Raw genomic sequence first — 20,568 nt, forward strand, 5'->3', positions numbered from 1 at the left:
AAATCGCCTCCTGTCAGTTTTCCCGTCTGTAAAATGAGCTAATGCTATCTGCCTCATCCCATTTATGCACTGATAAAATTGGCTCAGAAAATAGTATATTAATAAAAACTTGCAAGAATACACTGGTTACCATCTATAATGAACTTCATTCTCCTCAAGGAAAAGTAAACTACAAAAAAAGAGGACTTTTAAAATTATATTTGCTTGGGAGAAGTGGTGGTGAGAATTTTTGTTGATCCACTTCATTTCATTGCATAGAGACTCTGACTGTTGACTGGGGGAAAAATAAGACCTGCTCTCTCTCATGAAAATTAATCAATGAATCATTGGTATTTATTGAACACTTACTGTGTGCAGAGCACTGCCCTAAGTATTTAAGGGAAGAACAGACTAGAGGGGGGAGACAGGGAGCAGGATAAGTGTTGTGGAGCTGGGGTGGAGTGAATATCAAAGTGCTTGAGGGGTACAGATCCAAGTGCACACGTGATACAAAAGGAACAAAGAATAGTGAAGGTTTAGTCAGAGAAGGCCTCTTGGAGGGCTTTGAAGATGGGGAAAGTGGTGGTCTTTCAGATAAGAAGCAGCATGGCCTAGTGGAAAGAGCATGGGCCTGGGAGTCAGAAGGTCTTGGGTTCTAATTACAGCTCTGCCAGTTGTCTGCTGTGTGGTCTTGGGCAAGTCACTTAAATTCTCTGTGCCTCAGTTCCCTCATCTCTAAAATGGGGATTAAGAGTGTGAGCTCTCTGTGGGACCAGGACTGTGTCCAACCCAATTATTTTGTATTTACCCCAGCGCTCTGAAAGGTGCCTGGCACATAGTAAGCACTTAACAAATGCCATAATTATTATTGTTGTTATTATTACATGAAGGGGGGGAACGTACCAGGCCAGAGGGAGAATTTGGGCAAGGGGTCGGCGGCAAGACAGACAAGATAGAGGGACAGTGAGTTGGTTGGCTTTGGGGGATCAAACTGTGCAGGTTGGATTGTAATAGATCAGGGAGATAAGGGCAAGTGGGAGAGGACTGACTGATGCGTAATGAAGAAGGCACATGGATGTACTTCCAACACTCCTCCCCCAGTGCAAAGCTTCAAAACGCCATATCCTTGAGCAACATGCCTTGCTGCCTGCCCCTGAAAGGCTTGAGTGCAATTTATAGTTGGGGCCGTTACCTGGGTTCTGGTGGCCACTTTACCACCAATGCTTTCCTTTGGAGACAAGACAGAGGGTGTAGGAGGCTCATGAACCTTAAAGGTAAATTAGAGGGGCTTCTGGGGGCATCCTGGGAAGTTTAGCTCAATCCAGTCCCGACCAGACTGGGCAGTATCCCTGCAAAGCCACTGAGGCACTCTGAGTTGACACAGCGTTTGGGAATCCTGTCTGGTCAGTGAAAGTCCGCAACCACGTTCTAGGTCACAACTGGCACCTAGAGCCCACCTGCGCTTGTAGAGATCCCGCCACTGAAACAGACGTACACCGGTGGACCGGCACCTCTGAAGAACATCCTGCTTCATAGATAGAATGAAGGAGGAGTTTAGCTGTAGCCCCTGGAGTCCCAATGGGGAAAATCAGGGAAAACTCTGAGTATTATTATTAGTAATAATAATAATAAGGCATTTGTTAACTGTTTACTATGTGTCAAGCACTGTTCTAAGAACTGGGGTAGATACAAGCTAAAGAGGTTGGACACTGATCCTCTCTCACAAGGAGCTCGCAGTCTTAATGCCCATTTTACAGATGAGGTCACTGAGGTCCTGAGAAGTTAAGGAACTTGCCCAAGGTCAACACATCAGTCATGTGGTGGAGTCGGAATTAGAACCCAGGTCCTTCTGACACCTAGGCCCATGCTTTTTCCACTAGGCCATGCTGCTTCCTATTAGTGACAGACCTGTCCTCAGTGCTCACCCTAGAGCTCACCCTAGGTGCTCTTCTCCTAGAGGCAGGAGTGGAAGTAAGGTGGAATGGCCCAGAAGGGGCCATGATTATAAGAATAGAAAAACAACACATCTTAGAGGCAAGATCAAAGGTTTGATGGTCAAAGGGCGTGGGTTCTAATCCCGAATCTACTACTTGTCTGCTGTGCGACCTTGGGCAAGCCACTCTACTTCTCTGTGCCTCAGTTACCGCATCTGTCAAATGGGGATTAAGACCATGAGCCCCACTTGGGACAACCTGATTACCTTGTACCTACCCCAGCGTTTAGAATAGTGCCTGGCACATGGTAAGTGCTTAACAAATACCATCATTATTAAGCAGTTAGTACAGTGCTCTGCATAGAGTAAGCACTCAATAAATACAGTTGAAAGAATGAAGGAATAACTGCCCAGGGTGTTTGTTCCAGTTTGAATGATTTCACCGTGTCTGCTATTCTCTTGGTTCACACCTAGCCACCTGGACCAGGGGACTCTCTGTCAGCACAGGGGCTGGGCTTCCTCTCCCGGGAGTATACCCTAAGGAACGGGCTTGGTCCCGACACTGCACCGGCCCCTGCTCTAAGCCAGGCCCAAAACTACAGAGGGCCAAGCAGACACCTGTCTGCTTCTTCTTGGTTGGCTGGCTCCAGGGGTCAGGGGAGGAAGAGGGAGAAAAGGAGGCCTTTGTGGCCGGGTGGTAACGAGGAGTAGCCAGCCCATGCTGCTGCCATTCTTTTTCCATCAGATGAGACCTTTAAATCCCTTGGCCCTGCCCCTCCCGTTCTGATATAAATCGATTTTTACTTTTACCCTGGCATAGAGGGCAGAAATATAATAATAACTGTGGGATTTGTTAAGCACTTACTATGTGCAAGGCACTGTACTAAGCACTAGGGTGATAGAAACAAATCTGGTTGGACACAGTCCCTGTCCCATGTGGAGCTCGCAGTCTTAATCCCCATTTTACAGATGAGGTAACTGAGGCCCAAAGAAGTGAAATGACTTGCTCGAGATCACACAGCAGACAAATGGTGGGAACCAGGATTAGAACCCAGGTTCTTCTGACTCCTAGGCCCATGTTCTCTCTAATAGGCCACGCAGCTTCTCAACTATATATCTCTTCCTCAGACTTGATTTGACAGGACAAAGCTAATCATTATTCTTCTGCTACTAGAAATTCCGGTCAAAGAAGACAAGCAGGGAAAGCATTGAAGCTACCTTTAGCCCACGGAGCAACACCTCTGATGATTTGTGATATCATTAAAGGGCAAACTCTTCCAAATGGAAGAGTACAATCAGACAGTTAGCTTTATCCATATAAATCATCTTTTCAGAGAGCTTGTGTTTCTGCAGAACATCACTGACCTCCACAAAACTGAGAGATGTTAGAATGACTCACCCCTATTCAGTGAGCATCTATAAAAACCACAAAATGAACTTGTCCTTACAAACTAAGAGGAAGAGGAAAAATCAGTCCAGCAAAACAATGAAATACCCAGAGTGGGAAAAGGGTGTCATCTTTTTATTTGAATTAAAATATAATGGGTACCCAGGAGCCTAAAGGACAATGTAATATCCAGATCAATAACTTCTGGGAATATTTTAGCATGTTTTTAACTTTATCTATAAGTGAAATCATTCTTAAACCTTTAGCTAACAAATTATCTAAGATGTGGGAGATGGTGACTTTTTAATGTATTTTTCTGACAATTTTCACCAAGGTGTACTGGCAAATTTACCCTCTTAATATATTCACTAAGCAACTCAAATGTTATTTTACTATCTTTACAAATTGCAAGTTTAAGAGTGTCAGGAAGAAACCCTATTAAAAAACAGCAAGAAAAGGAACAAAGTCCCAAGACATATACTAACATTTGAATTTCATTAATAATAATAATGATGGTATTTGTTAAGCACTATGTGCCAAGCACTATTCTAAGCACTGGGGTAGATACAAGGTAATCAGGTTGTCCCACGTGGGGCTCACAGTCTTAATCCCCATTACACAGATGGGGTAACTGAGGCACAGGGAAGTGAAATGACTTGCCAAAAGTCACACAGCTGATAAGTGGCGGAGCCGGGATTAGAACCCACGACCTCTGACTCCCAAGCATGTGCTCTTTCCAATAACACTGCTTCTCATAACTTAATGAATGGATAGTGGATAGAGGATTTAATTATTAATTTAATTATAAAAAACCCAATCTGGCTTATGTTTCCCCACTCCTCAAGAACCTCCACTGTTTGCCCATCCATCTCTGCATCAAAAGGAAACTCCTTCCATTGGCTTTTAAGCACTCAATCACCTTAACACCTCCTACCTTACCACCATGATTTCCTACTACAATCCATCCCTCATACTTGTTACCCTAATGCTACCCTACTCACTGTACCTCAATCTTCTCTATCTCACCGCCGACCTCTAGCCCATGTCCTCACGTCTCATGTCTCCCCTATATTTAAAAAAATCTTCCATTGAATCCGTGGCTCCCCCTACTACCATTCCTCTCCCAACTCCTTGAGCAAGTTGTCTGCACCTGCTGCCTCCATTTCTTCTCCCATTCTCTCCTTGACCCCCTCCAATCTGGCTTCCTCCCCAAAACCATCCTCTAAAAGGTCAATGGTGATCTCCTTCTTGCCAAATCTAATGGCCTCTACTCCACCTAATCCTCTTTGATCTCTCAACTGCCTTAGACACCGTCAACCACCCCCTTCTCCTGGAAACATTACTATGCCTTGGTTTCCCTGACACTGACCTCTCTTGGTTCTCCTCCTCTCTCTCTGACTGCTCATTCTCAATCTCTTTCTTGGGCTCCTCTTCTGCTTCCACACCCTAACTGTAGGAGTCCCTCAAGGTTCTGGGTCCCCTTCTATTCTCCATCTGCACCCACTCCCTTGGAGAACTCATTTGCTCCCATGGCATCAACTACCACCTTTTTGTGGATGATTCCCAAATCCACATCTCCAGCCCTGCTCTCTCTCCATCGCAGCAGTCTCGCATTTCCTCCTTCCTTCAGGACATCTCTACTTGTCCTTCAGGACATCTCTACATCTCTAGAGAAGCAGCGTGGCTCACTGGAAAGAGCACGGGCTTTGGAGTCAGAGGTCTTGGGTTCGAACCCCAGCTCTGCCACTTGCCAGCTGTGTGACTTTGGGCAAGTCACTTAACTTCTCGGTGCCTCAGTTCCCTCATCTGTAAAATGGGGATTAAGACTGTGAGCCCCACGTGGGACAACCTGATTCCCCTGTGTCTACCCCAGTGCTTAGAACGGTGCTCGGCACATAGTAAGCGCTTAACAAATACCAATATTATTATTATTATTATTACTTGGATGTCCCATCAACACCTCAAACTTAACATGTCCAAAACAGAGCTCCTTATCTTCCCACCCAAACCCTGTCCTCCCCATGACTTTCCTGTCACTGTAGACAGCACCACCAACCTTCCTGTCTCACAAGCCCATGACCTCAGCGTTAGCCTCAACTCATCTCTCTCATTTAACCCACATATTCAATCGGTCACTAAATCCTGCCGGTTAAACCTTTGCAATATTGCTAAAAATCCACCCTTTCCTCTCCATCCAAACTCTACCACATTAATCCAAGCATTTATTCTTTCTCACTTAGATTACTGGGTCAGCCTCCTCACTGCCCTCCCCGCCTCCTCTCCCCACTCCAGTCCACACTTCACTCTGCAGCCTGGATCATTTTTCTGCAAAAGCATTCACTCCATGATTCCCCACTAATCAAGAACCTCCAGTGGTTGCCCATACATCTCCACATCAATCAGAAACTCCTGGCCGTCGGTTTTAAAGCATTCACTCACCTTGCCTCCTACTAACTTACCTCCCTAATTTCCTTCTACAATCCAGCCCACATACTTCATTCCTCTAATGCTAACCTACTCACTGTACCTCGATTTCATCTATCTGGCCGCTGACCTCTTGTCCACATTCTGCTTCTCAACTGGAATGCCCTCCCACTTCCTATCCAAAAGACGATCACTCTCCCCACCTTCAAATCCTTACTGAAGTTACATCTCTTCCAAGAAGCCTTCCCCAACTAGGTCCTCATTTTCTCTTCTTCCACTCTCTTCTGTGTCACCCTTGCACTTAGATTTGAACCTCTTATACACCTCTCCCTCAGTCCCAAAGCACATATGTACATAGCCATAATTTATTTATATTAATGTTTGTTTCACCTTCTAGACTCTAAGCTTGTTGTGGGCAGGGGATGTGCTTACCAACTCTGTTATACTATACCCTCCCAGTGCTTAGTATAGTGCTCTGCACATAGTAACTGCTCAATAAATGTGATTGATTGATTAATTGGTCAAGTTATAATAGAAAATAACGTTTTAGGGTTGGAAAGTGAGAGAAGAAATCTGAAAGGATGCAGAAATTCATTCAGGGGGACATATGGATGACGATTTCAAAATAGCAGATACAAAAGTAAAAATCAGTAAGGCGATATCAGGAAAAAAACCCTGTACATCTAAGAGATCAGTTTGAAACAATTAAGAGGCATGCATTTAATCCTAGCTGAAAAAGTAGCCGAGAAGCAGCATGGCCTACTGGATCGAGTACCAGCCTGGGAGTCAGAAGGACCTGCGTTCTAATCCTGGCTCCGCCGCTTGTCTGCTGTGTACCTTGGGCAAGTCACTTCACTTCTCTGGGCCTCAGTTACCTCATCTGTAAAATGGGGATTAAGATTGTGAGCCCCAGGTGGGACATGGATTTTGTCCAACCTGATTAGCTTGTATCAATGCCTTAGTATGCCTGTAACATACTAAGGACTTAACAAATACTATAAAATAGATAGGATAAAACTTCATTCAAATAAGACCAAGTGCAGGGCTATACTGGGTCAGATTAATGCTCTCTGTAAATCAGTAATGGCCCCATCAGAGTCATCAAAAGGATGCTGTGGAAATGTGGTGGTAGTAATGACTTTGTCCTGAAATAATCTATCAAGGACCCATCATCCGTGTTATCTTCTCAAACCTTAAAATGCCCCATTAGCTTTCCCTTTAGCAACCTATTACGGGACTCTCATTTTGTGAATTTATCCAGGCTCTCTGAACCTGCTGTTATTTTCAGTCTGCGCAATTTCCTGTGTAACAAATTTCATAGGCTTACCACTTTCTGAGTGAAGCAGTAGTTTTTGTTTTAAACTTGCCACGTTTAATCCTCGATGTGGTCTCCTGTATTCCGGTGTTGTGGGATTTGCTTATAAAAACAATCCCATGTTCAACCTGCCCATATTCTTTATGAGTTTGTGGATATTGTCCCCTCTTAGGCTTTGTCTTTCTATACTAAACAGTCCTCATCTCATCAGTCTATCCTCATAATGAAGTTGCTCCAACCCCCTAATGTTTTATGTGTGGAATTCACATGAATGACACTGAAGTAAGACAAGTAGAAGTGAAAAGCAGATATATGTCTTAGTTTTCAATGGGTACAGTTCAGATGGGTGTCACCTGAGTTATTTGTGCAATGACCCACAGTCCCAAAGAAAGTGCCACACATTTGATATGCTCCCTATTAATAAAGAATGAAATGGCAATGCTTTCGATAGCTCCACTTGGAAAAAATCATTTTGATAAATTAGAGATGAAGAAAATATTCTGTGTGCTTTCTGCCTTGCTTTAGTATGGAACACTAGTTCCTAAAACAGCATAGCTTAGTGGAAAGAGCCCGGGCTTGGGAGTCAGAGGTTGTGGGTTCTAATCCCGGCTCTGCCACACTTATCAGCTGTGTGACTTTGGACAACTTCTCTGTGTCTCAGTTACCTCATCTAATAATAATAATAATAATAATAATAATAACGTTGGTATATTTGTTAAGTGCTTACTATGTGCAGAGCACTGTTCTAAGCACTGGAGTAGATACAGGGTAATCAGGTTGTCCCTCGTAGGGCTCACGGTCTTCATCCCCCATTTTACAGATGAGGTAACTGAGGCACAGAGAAGAAGTGAAGTGACTTGCCCACTGTCACACAGCTGACAAGAGGCAGAGCCGGGATTCAAACCCACAACCTCTGACTCCCAAGCCCGGGCTCTTTCCACTGAGCGACGCTTCTTCTAAAAATAAAAATAATCTTCTATAAAATGGGGATTAAGTCTGTGAGCCCCACGTGGGACAACCTCATTACCTTGTACCTACCCCAGCATTTAGAGCAGTGCTTGGCACATAGAAAGTACTTAACAAATACTATCATTATTATTCTGGCTACAGAAGTGGCCTTTTGTTTTGTTATGTTATTACCAGTACGAGCACCACCCATAGGTCTAAAGGAGAAGAGGGACTGAACCAGTGTAGGAAATACTTCCTCTGGCCCTGTGTTAATCAATCAATGCCATTTCCTTTCAACCACTTTCCTTTCGATTTTAACCCTGTCTTCCAAAACAGTGGCAACCCAATCCAATCACATAGCATCCAGTATAATCTTTTACGGGACTGTCAGAAAGGAAAGCGAACAGAAAAGAGTCAGCAGGCTGGGGAGGTGAAGGGGAGGGATGAGTCTGAGTGTTTCCTGAGGTGTGTCTGGGTGAGTGGAGGAGTGTTAGTGAAAGGAAGGGAAATGAAGGGTACGTATGTTTGCATTTGGGTAAGTCTGTGCACTGGCAGGAGTCTGGTGTGTTAGTCTGTGTGGCTGTGTGGATGTGTGCTTTTCAGGGAGTGACTATATAGCTAGAAGGAAATGTGGGTTTGGGGGAAATGCGTAGCAAAAAGATGCATCGCTGAATATGGTTCTGAATAAATTATCTTTTTGTGTGACTGAGGCAAACGTGAAAAGGGACTGATGCATTGTGCTTTGCTGAATTGTGTACGTTGGAGGGTATCCTTGTGTGAAACCTTCCCGAAGCGACGATCATATTGTGCCCACATAGTCACACCCAACAAGAGCATAAGGGGAAAACATTATGTAGAATTCTAGCCTTTCCGTTACCTTCCGGCCTCCCCAGCTCTACCACCCCCCCCAAACCATCCCAAGACTTGGCTCTGCAGCCACCCCAAGCTCCTTGAATGCACCATCAAACCTGGAAAGGGGAGAAACCCACCGTTTTGACCGAGTCACTCAGCACTTCCCACTTCTGGAACGGGATAGGGATTCTGCTCCGTCGCCAGTAGTCATAGCGTCCCCGACTCTCTTCATTAGTCAGAATCTCTTTTGCCTGTTGTAGTCTCTGAAAGTTCTCCACTGAAAAACATAATAATAAAAAACATTTTTTTTCCTCTGTCTTTTAATCCTGAATACGGGTTTTTCTGCCTCTGATGATGAAGCACAGAAGCCCTCTTTGCTTCAGAAAGCCTGCTATACCTTGTTAGGCTCTGAGCTGCAATCTCCCTGGGACTCAGGGAGTATTTTTCAGGATCAGCCAATTTGCTGAATTAGTCCTATCCCTTCATTACACTTCCATTCATCAGGAAGCGAACACCTTCTTGATCATCAACAATGGGGGGCCTGCCATGAAAGCTCCTCCCTTTCACCTATAAGCTCCTTGTCAGCAGGGATTGCAGCTACCAACTCTACGGTGCCTAGCACCTAGTAAGTGCTTAACAAATACCTTTATCATTATTTTCCCAAGCACTTAGTATAGCGACCTGCACACAGTAAGTACTCAATAAATACGAATCATTGATTGATATCCTGGAGGCAAGAGGAAATGTGAGACTGAATAGCAGAATTCTGAGCTAGGGAGGGAGATTTGAAAGCCAACCAATCAATCAATCAATCATATTAATTGAGCACTTACTGTGTGCTGACCACCCAAGGAAGCTTACAATCTAGAGGGGGAGACAGACATTAAAATAAATTATGGATATGTACATAAGTGCTGTGGGGCTGAGGGTCGGGTGAATAAAGGGTACAAATCTAAGTGTATGAATAACACAGATGGAAGAGGAAGGCCTCTTGGAGGAGATGTGAAGATGCGAGGCTTTGAAGCTACAGAGAGTGATGGTCTGTCATATAGGAAGAGAGAGGGCATTCCAGGCCAGAGGCAGGACTTGGGTGAGAGGTCGGTGGCCAGATAGTTGGGATCGAGGTACAGTGAGTAGGTTGTCATTAGAGGAGTGAAGTGTGGGGGCAAGATTGAAATAGGAAATCAGGAAGGTAAGGTAGGGGATTCAAGGTGGTTGAGTGCTTTAAAACCAATTGTAATGGATTTCTGTTTGACGCAGAGCTGGATGGGCAACCACTGGAAGTTCTGGGGACTGAGGAAACATGAACTGAATATTTTTGTAGAGAAATGATCCAGGCGGAAGGAGAAAGATGACACATTCTGTTGTGGATGTGTTACGTTTGAGGTGTCAGCAGAACGTCCAAGTAGAGATGTCCTGAAGGCAAGAAGAATGCAAGACTGCAGAGATGGAGAAAGAGTAGGGCTGGAGTTGTAGATTTGGGACTCAACCACATAGAGATGGTAGTTGAAGCCATGGGGAAATGAGTTCTCCAAGGGAGAGGGTGTAGATGGATAATAGAAAGGGACCCAGAACTGAGCCTTAAGTGACTCCCAAAGTTAGGGGGTGCGAAGAGGAGGAACCCGCAAAAGAGACTGAGAATGAATGGCCAGAGAGATAGGAGGAGAACCAGGAGAGGATAGTGTCAGTGTAACCAAGATAAGATAATGTTTCCAGGCGATGGTACTAGGTGGTAGCTGAAATTCTGATCAGACTAACTCCCCAAGAAATTGAATGCACTAAAGAGTAGAGGGTTGAGAAGTGGAGCCAGTGAATTAAGCTGAGAAAGATAAATTGGAGAGGTTGGAGAACTAGGGTTAGTATCTAGTTGGTGAAATCAAGATCTGATAGAAAAGGGATAGTCAATGGTGACAAAGACGACTGAAAAGTCAGAGTAGAGCCCTTTGGATTTGGTAACTTTGGAAAATGGGAAGCAGCATGGCCTAGTGGAAAGAGCATGGGCCTGGGAGTCAGAGGATGCGGGTTCTAATCCCGCTTCTGCCACTTGCCCACTGAGGGCCCTTGGGCAAATCACTTCACTTTTCTGTGGCTCAGTTACCTCATCTGTAAAGTGGGGATTAAGACTGTGATACCCATGTGGGACACAGACTGCATCCAAACTGATTAGCTTGTACATACCCCAGCACTTCCCCTCTCATGGTCGCACCTGGAGAGTTTCCAAGTACTCTACCAGTCTCTACTACGGGAGGGAGAGTCAAGCAGAGGCATATCCATTCCATTCCTAGCTTGGGTAGTGGCTAGCGAGTGGAAGGCAATCTGCCACAAGACAAAAGTCACCAGTGCCGGGAAGCAGCGGCATGGGAGAGAGTCAAGGGCGGACACTCAAGTTTACCGCACGGAAGGAGGCGATGGTATACCACTTCCGGATTTTTACTAAGAAAACTCTCTGGATACACTACCAGAACGATTGCAGATTGAGGTAGGGAGTACCGGGAGAGCTGTATCCATGGTGTTGTTATGGGTCGGAGATGACTTGAGAGCATAAGACAAGACCACAGCACTCAGTATAATATGTGGCACATATGTAAGACCTTAACAAATGGCATTTTAAAGAATACAGTCTCAGAGGAATGGAGGAGGAAAAAAACCTGACTGCTGTGGGTGAAGGAGAGAGTTGGTGAAAAGGAAGTGAAGGCAGGAAATGTAATGCAACCTATTCGTGGAGTTTGGACAGGTGATACGAATGAGATAGTCTTTTTCTCCACCAAAAGAAAATCTTCACTAAATGGTCACTATGGATGCAATTACCAGTTACTATTTGTGCAGCACTGTGAAGAGTTACGTGTTTCTCTGAGTCAACCTCTGCATTATTCATTACTGTCGTCATTTTTACACAGATTCTCCAGAATGTTTGGAACAGCTCTGATGTCAACCACTGAATAACACTGATAACTATAAATCAAATGATTGATAATGTTCCCTGTTGAGCATTCCCTACCTTCATTACATTTAAAAAAAAAAGTTTTGTTTGATATGTCCTTCAATATGTCAGATAATTAAATGAATCACATAATGCAAACATTCTCCATCCTTGGAAAAATGAAGCTTATTTAATAGCCTGTATAAGCAGATGATGCAGAAAGCCTGTTGTAAAGACACTACTCAGATGACTCACCCTCCCCTCTTTTGATTTGTGAACACAGGGAATTCATTTTTTTAAACTCCCGTTTAATGAAATAAATTATAAATAACAGGGTCGTGCTTGTGTCAGAGATTAGATAACATGGGACAAAGAGTTCGATTTATAGATGCGAAGGTTTTAAAACTGAATACCAGTGATTGCACCAAATTTCCCAGATTCACAGTGCTGCAGAGAATGAAGTAGTTTGCTCAGTCACATGACTTTCACAGTACAAGCTCTCTTTTAGGTGACTGCTTCTGAAAGCTAGAGACAAATAGCCAACATTTTAAATTCCATTTCAACATGAAAGGACTGACCGGGACTAGACTAGATTATGACTAGATCCCCATAATCAAAATTTTTCCATTATATTTTCAACTTCAATCAATCAATTAACAGCATTTACTGAATATCAACTGTGCACAGAGCACTGTATTAAAGCACTTGGGAGGGTACCAAAGAGTAAATAGGTATGATACTCATCTCAGGGACCTTACGCTAAAACAGGAGCAATGGATACTAAAATAATTTCAATGTACACTAAAATACTTTGCAGATAGAAGGAAAGAAAAGAGCATATGTATGCAAGTTAGTGCTTATGTAACAGGATGTGTAAAATATGTTCAAAAATCCTGCAGGCAGTTGTAACACCAAAGTGTAATAATAATAATAGTATCTGTTAAGCGCTTACTATGTGCCAAGCACTGTTCTAAGCACTGGGGTAGATACAAGGTAATCAGGTTGTCCCACTCAGGGCTCACACTCTTCATCCCCATTTTACAGATGAGGTAACCGAGACACAGAGAAGTTAAGTGACTTGCCCGAAGTCACACAGCTGACAAGTGGTAGATCCGGGATTAAAATCCACAACCTCTGACTTCCAAGCCTGTGCTCTTTCCACTAAGCCATGCTGCTTCTCAGGTGTACTGGATAGAGCACGGGTCTGGGAGTCAGAAGGTCATGGGTTCTAATCCCGGCTCCACTACTGGTCTGCTATGTGAACTTGGGCAAGTCACTTAACTTTGGGTGCATACTTAATATTAATTAATGAGTACTCAGGGTACTATCTGGAAGAAGTCAAGACCTTCGTTAATGCAGCCAGTGATTAATAAACATTAACTGTCACAGCAAAGGAGAAACACCTAAGCTAAGACAAGAGGCATAGAAGAATTTTAAGAGCAGCTTGCCCCTGTTAGTTTCCCCTACCTCTAGCTTCCAGAACCAATACTACTGAAGAATTTAATGCCCTTCCCCTACCAAAGCCAGGCTTGGACTAAAGGTTGGCAGTTACAGGACCACTTTTGTAGAAAAAAAAATGCTGATAAGCAGATCCTCCTTTGTAAATAAACAAGTCAACCAGCCAGTTCAACCAACATTGAAATCATGATAGTAATCTTAAAACAACTCTCTTAACTCCACAAAAATATCGAATACTAACTGAAATAGGAAGAGATTTTCATCCCGTTCAAGATGCAACAGGCCAAAAAGCAAAATCTCTAAGTTTTACCTTGATAACAAGAAAATATTTGATGATAAAATCCAACATCTCCAAGACCAAGTATTCAAGTAAGAAATCCCAGGACTCTTCAGGTCTACCACCTCTGTTATACTCTCCCAAGCCCTTAATACAGTGCTCTGCACTCAGTAAGCACTCAAAAAAATACCATTGATTAAATGATTTGTTGAAAGCACCGCAGTAAGGCAATCTTGCCCTAAGTGGTAGTAATAGCATTTACTAAGCATTTACTATGTGCAGGGCACAGTACTAAGTGTTGAGAAAGAAAATTCAAGAGAGAAACAAGGGACCTGGCCCTACCAGGGCTCACAATCTAAAAATAAGGTTGGTAAAGATTTGGTAATAGACACAATAGGAAAGAATTATATAAATACAAAACAACAGAGAAGACAAAGTTCAGGTTCCAAAAGGTCTGCACCTTTAGGGGCCTCCAAGTGTCGCCACACCACAAAATGAAGGATAAAGAAATGCAACTTTACTGAAGACTTTTATATCTCTGAATGAATTTTCTCATTGTGAAAGCAACATCTTGTTGGTTGATTCAAAGTAAGGTACATACCTGCTTTGGGGTTTTCAGGATGTTTGTCAGGGTGACATTCTAGGGCTCTCACCTTAAATTCCGCAAGGATTTGTTCAACCTAAAGAGGACATTAATATTTAACATGAGGAAAAGGTTTTTGTGACAAAAAAAGTGTATTCAAAGCACCTTATAGAAACTGATGTAGAAACAAACCTGACGTGTCTATTTTGTTTTCTCAAAGTTTAACCTTAAATCTTTTCTCCAAGAAATTATTTTCTTCCTCTTGACTTCTGGTGTCTTTAGGTAAAAACCTCTTCTTTAAAGTAATACTCTTTCTATCTATCTTGTTGCCTACTTCAAATGACATGCAAAGGATCTTATTAGCTTAATATAAATATTGTCACTCTCCAGAGCATCAAATGTGCTTCTTGTAGGGATTCCTAAAGGATAATTACACACTCCTGAGCTTTTCCCGAAGAGAACAATAGTCCACTTTAGCTTATCCATGAGCTGATTATTCCAAACACTGATCATTCAGTTCCTCTGTATCTCAACCACCTTTCAGGTGCTGGACTTTATGGCAATTTGGGCTATTTCAGTCAATCAATCACTAGTATTTATTGAGCACTTCTTACTGGGTGCAGAGTACAACAGAGTTAGAAGACATGTTCCCTGACAACAAGGAGCTTACAGTCACTGTTTACTAGTTACTTCACCAGAGACGAAAGCAGCATAACCTAGTGGGAGCCAGGGGACCTGGGTTCTAATATCTGCTCCACTAGTCAGCTGTGTGATATTGGGCAAATCACTTAACTTCTCTGTGACTCAGTTACCTCATCTATAAGATAGGAATTATGACTGTGAGTGCCACATGAGACACGGACTGTGTCCAACATTGTATCTACCCAAGTGCTTAGTATAATGTCCAGCACATAGTAAGCCCCTAATAGATACCATTAAAAAGAAACAAGCTTAAGAAACTGAAGGATATATGCCAAGATTGATAACTTGGCCTGCATTCCAATAAGATCTCTGGTCCAATGTTGATTAGGTTCGTAGTGCAGAACTCCTAAATCTTCTCTCAACCCCTTTAAGCTCTCCTTTTACGGCTGCTATTATCAGGTGGTTTGGACAGATCTCTCAAATTGGCATTTGGAAGGGTCAAGGTTGCTTTACGTAGGTTCTTATTGCTGGGATTCTGTGCTTTATTTCTCATATTTTCCAATGCCAATGTGTCTCCCAAACATGAACCTAAACCAGTACATATTTCCCTTGGGGTTTATTTTAATTAATCAATCAATTACTGAGCACTTAACTAACTGTAGGGCACTGTACTAAGCATTTGGGAGAGTTGTAACACAAAATAGTTGGTATTTTAAAGGACAATTCAGTGATTTATTTTTAAGTTAAAAATTAGGGACTATTTACTAAGAGGAAAGGAAAGAAGACTAATCAGAATAAGAAATTTGCTAGATTTTTTCAAGCACAGATAACTCCTCTAGATGTCCCGTGCCTGGGTTTAAGCAGTACGAAGTAGAAATACATATCACCTCTCAGGCTTCCCCACCCCAACTGTCTATCAAGGCTGCCTTTGGCTCTGGACCTTTTCCTCTGTTATATATATATATACATACACACTCTCTCTATGTACACACATATGTACATATTATATATAATATTATAATATATATGTACATATGTGTGTACATAGAGAGAGTGTGTATATACAGCATATATACACAGTATTTTTATGGTATTTGTTAAGCACTTACTAGACTAAGCCCTGGGGTAGATACAAGCTAATCAGGTTGGTTACAGTCCATATCCCAGATGAAGCTCAGTCTTAATCTCCATTTTACAGATGAGGTAACTGAGGCACAAAGAAGTTAAGTGACTTGCCTAAGGTCACAAGGAAAGACAAGTGGCAAAGCCAGGATGAGAACACAGGTCCTTCTTACTCCCAAGCCCCAGCTCTCATCCTGTGTAAGGGGTGTTGGAGTAAAGACTGGAGGGGGGTGGGAAACGATGCCAGGTAGACTTTATGTTTTAGTTGATGCCCAAGAATGGGTAACGTGAGCTTCATCGAGCTTATCTTACTCTGGAACAAAGCTTTACAATGGTGTTCTCATTATTTAAGAAGCTTTTAAAGTAGTGGGTTTAAATATATATATCTACTTTGGTGGTGTCCCAAAACACTTTATTCTCTCTCAAGAATTCTTCAGGAACAATCAAAAAGATGAACTTTAAGAGCCTCATCTGGAACAGTACCAATCTTCTCTAGGCTATTTTCCCAGGATCACTCCTAAGTCAGAGACAAAGCAGAAATTTATATGCAAACCCCTTGAGTTCCCTGGCTATTGCTTAGCCTACTGAATCAAATGACCTGTTGGTTCTTCCTTCACAACATCTTCAGAATCCTCCCCTTCCTGGCCGACCAAATTGCCACCACACTGTTCCAAGCACTTGTCATATTCCGACTTGATTACTGCACCACTCACTCACTCACTCACTCACTCACTCACTCACCTGTCCACCTCCAGTCTTTCCCTTCTGCAGCCATACTTCACTCTGCTGCCCATAACATTTTTCTACTACATCATTCTGTGTATGTCTCCCTACTCCTCAAAACTCTCCAACTGTTGCCCATTCCTCTCTCCACAACAAGCAGAATCTCCTGATTGCTAGCTTTAAGGCATTCAATCAGCTCTCTCCCCACTCCATACCCTCACTCCTCTTCCACTCTATTCCAGCTCACATTCTTCACCCTCTCAAGCCAAACTATTTTGTTGCTGAATTGGACTTTCCAAGCACTAAGTACAGTGCTCTGAACACAGTAAGTGCTCAATAATACGAATGAATGAATAAATGAATTTCCTGGGCCTCATTCTCATCTTTCTCACCACTGACTTTTTGATCATGTCTCATCAAACTGCCTGGAACTACCTCCCCCGTCACATCTGACAGACCACTGCTCTCCCCATCTTCAAGACCCTTCTGAAATCACACCTCCTCCCAGAGGCTATCCCTGATTAACATTTTATCTCCCCTGTAGTGCCACTTCAGCACTTGGGAACTTACATTCCTCCCATTTCTATTTACTTCCCCCTACCTGTTATTTATTTTCATATATCTTCCCTGCTAGACTGTAAACTCCTTGGAAGCAGGGAATCTTGTCTATTCATTCTACTATATACTCCCAAGTGTTTAGTACAGAACTCTGCACACTAAATAAATATGGCTGATTGAGGACCTCTCATTTTTCACATCTTTTTTTATTTTGTCTGCCACATGACTCGGAGCTCTGTAACATAAGAGTAAATATTAACTTAATCAAGGTTCTTTTCCTGTAGGCCAGGATTGTTCCATGGCCCTGTAGCTTTAACCTTCTCTCTGAATTTAGTGATCCCTTCTACCACAAAGGAGCACAGATTATCTCCCTTTGAATGGACCAAGCCAAAGATATGTCTTTTTTTATGCCGTCAAGTCATCTCCAACCCATAGCCACGCCATGGACACATCTCTCCCAGAACACCCCACCTCCATCTGCAATCGTTCTGGTAGTGACAAAAGTTGAATATGCTAAATGAAAGATTTCTGCAAAGGCAGAGGGCTGGAACTCTTGCTCCAGCTGAGGGTGGTGATATTCAAGGGCAGGTGGAGAGCCTGTTGCTCTAAGCATCCCTTCTATGTTGTAGCACCATACCATCAAATAAGAGTTCTTGTTCAGACGTTTTTTTCCTTTGGCAATTCCATAATTCAAAACTAAGGAAGCTTTGTAGTTAAGAAAGTCTGAATCAGCTACATGATTTGAATAAAATTTTGGATATACCATAGAAAATTGAAGATGAAAATTGAGATACTGTAGTTATTTAAAAGGGGGGAGAAAAAATCTCATTATAAAAAGGCAAGCAGGAAAAGAAAGAGGTACCTATGAGAAGGAAGGATGAGGACAAACATGAGAAAATGGTGATAAGATTCGTGCATATTTCATTTTTAAGGAATATGAGTTTCTTATCTTGATGTAATTTATCATTCAAAATGACTTCAGCCAGATGGAGACAGCATTATCCAGGGGCAGAACACCGGGCAGAAGGCAAAGATGCCCGGGCCTTATTTCCAGAATGTGAGGTTGGAAGGGAGCTCCCTGAAGCTTTTCGTTCTTTGTTTTCCCAAAAAGAAAAGATGTTTATGAGAAGATGTTTGTTTATGAAAAATGTGAGATGATGGGAGAATTACATTTCTATTTTCATTAAACTTACTGCTTTTTGTGTTGTTGATAATCATGATACTAAAGTTATTTATACCATTTCATCTTAAAAAAATGAATCCTTTCCATGAGCCTTACTATGTTGTGAGACTGAACAGGAAATGCTACAAGGAGACAGGTGGAAGAAATAAATAAATAAGGAGATTTAACTATTAAAGATACTTAGTTGAAATTAACCATTCAATGATCCCTTTATAACTGAATTTGGAAAGTTTCTGTTGCATTTTTAAAAGAATATTGGGCAGGCTTATTTTGATTTAAAATGAAATCAACAGCACCATGTTATACTAAATAGCCCCACTTTTCCTCTGCTCCTCCTCCCCTCCCCATTGCCCCTACTCCCTCCCTCTGCTCTACCCGCCCCCGCCCCATAGCACTTGTGTATATATGTACATATTTATTATTCTATTTATTTTATTAATGATAAATATATATCTATAATTCTACTTATTTACATTGATGTTATTGATGCCTGTCTACTTGTTTTGTTTTGTTGTCTGTCTTCCCCCTTCTAGACTGTGAGCCCGTTGTTGGTTAGGGATTGTCTCTGTTACGGAACTGTTCTTTCCAAGTGCTTAGTACAGTGCTCTGCACACAGTAAACCCTTAATAAGGACAAATGAATGAATGATTGAATGAATAGTAGTGACCCAGACAAACATCCTCCTCACTGGACAAACTTTCAGTCACCAGGCAAATGCATCACTGAAAGAATAATATGTTACTTCTTGGATTAAAATATTTAACATAAAGCTAACTGAGATGCAGGGTTAGTTCATGGTTATTTCTAATTTTGAAAACATGAACTATAATGAAACGTTCAACACGATAAAGATAGGAGAGATTTTAACACGTTTAATATAATTGCCTATGCCTCCCAACGTACTTACATCAAAGCTCAGAAAAATTGAATCCTGACTTTGTCATTAGGAAACGTCAGGCAAAATTAGTTTAGAAAGAAGGAAGAGCCTACTTAAACATTTACCCTTTCCTGGATGAGGATGAGCAGATAGTCACAAATGTTTTGTTTCAAGAACCATGAATCTTTAGAACTAAATTATGTGGCAATATGGGGAAATAGTTTTATAAACGATATTTTATTTGTGACGCCAAACACCTCAAACTATTTGAATAAACGTACTTAAAACACAAAAGTCATAATTCCTCATGGAAAATTACAGGAAACAGGCTTCAAGTGTGTATTTTTGGCAGACTGTACAGCACTACATAAAATGATCCGTGCATATTATGTTTATTAGTTAGTTGGGCTCCCTTTTGCAGTATTTAGGAAAGGAATTCCAGATTACATGAAAATTCTTATCAATTTTTAAGTTCATTTTAAAGCGTTAGGGTCATTAGCATTGAGTCCTTAAACTACATCACTGTAATCTCAAAGATAGTAATAACTAATGCTCTCTTACCGAAGACAGTTCATCACATCCCAACAAGTTGTAATAATCTTCTAAGTCTTCCATCCTACAGTTCAATATTGCATCCATTTCAACAGGCAGATTTGAGAACGAGAGATGCCACGGGTTGTTAAGAGCTGCTTCTCACCCAGGGCTGCTCTCCAGGGTGTTTTAATATGGTGAGATGTCATCCGAGTCTCCTGAAAACATCACCTTCCATTGGTTGTTCACCGAAGGACAAGGTTACCACGTGTTTAAACAGTACAATGTTCCCTGGGATTCGTAGTTTTTGAGCTATCGTGATTTTTTTTCTTTTTTACAATTACACCTGTACATTTTGCATGCTATTTTAAAGACAGACTGCCCATTTCTGTGCCCTACAAACCTCCTACTTTATAATAATTATAATAATAATTATGGTATTTGTTAAGCGCTTACTATGTGCCAGGCACTGTTATAGTCACCTAAATTCTAAGAAGAAAAGGGATCTGTCCGTGGGGGCAGATGACCCCAGTGCAGCATGTATTATTCAGGGAAATGTCATATCTCAGTCCTTCCTCTCTCAGAGTTCAACTCTGAGGGTGTGTGCACAGGTTGGATTCTAAACCAAAATCCTTACATTGTCCCCAGAACTACCCTAGTGTCGCCTGGTTCCTATAGATGAGACCCATCAGAAGGGAGTAAACCCCCTGGGCCAAGGTTTCAGCTCTATTTGTCTGCTGTATGACCTTGGGCTAGTCACTTTATTTCTTTGGGCCTCAGTTCCTCATCTTCCAAATGGGGATTGAGACTGTGAGTACCATATGGGACAGGGACTGTGTCCAACCCAATTTGCTGG

General features: G+C 42.2%; 1 protein-coding gene and 1 non-coding gene across 2 annotated transcripts in view; one reads left to right on the top strand and one right to left on the bottom strand.

Moving 5' to 3' along the window:
- Positions 1 to 19,925, bottom strand: part of DNAJC12 (DnaJ heat shock protein family (Hsp40) member C12) — a 34,665-nt gene extending 14,740 nt beyond the window's left edge. Inside the window, exons 1-3 of the mRNA XM_029059839.2 lie at positions 19,743 to 19,925; positions 14,095 to 14,173; positions 8,976 to 9,115 (exon numbers count right to left, since the gene is read on the bottom strand). Coding sequence (XP_028915672.1) covers positions 8,976 to 9,115; positions 14,095 to 14,173; positions 19,743 to 19,820 — 297 coding nt within the window. The 5' untranslated portion in view covers positions 19,821 to 19,925. The remainder of the gene's footprint in view (positions 1 to 8,975; positions 9,116 to 14,094; positions 14,174 to 19,742) is intronic.
- On the top strand, positions 11,027 to 11,165 carry LOC114810715. The gene has a single exon (XR_003758410.1). It is a non-coding gene; the product is annotated as a small nucleolar RNA SNORA7 (small nucleolar RNA).
- Positions 19,926 to 20,568: the final 643 nt, after the last annotated feature.

Source organism: Ornithorhynchus anatinus, chromosome 3 (genome assembly GCF_004115215.2).
Source record: "Ornithorhynchus anatinus isolate Pmale09 chromosome 3, mOrnAna1.pri.v4, whole genome shotgun sequence".
Taxonomy (NCBI): Eukaryota; Metazoa; Chordata; class Mammalia; order Monotremata; family Ornithorhynchidae; genus Ornithorhynchus; species Ornithorhynchus anatinus.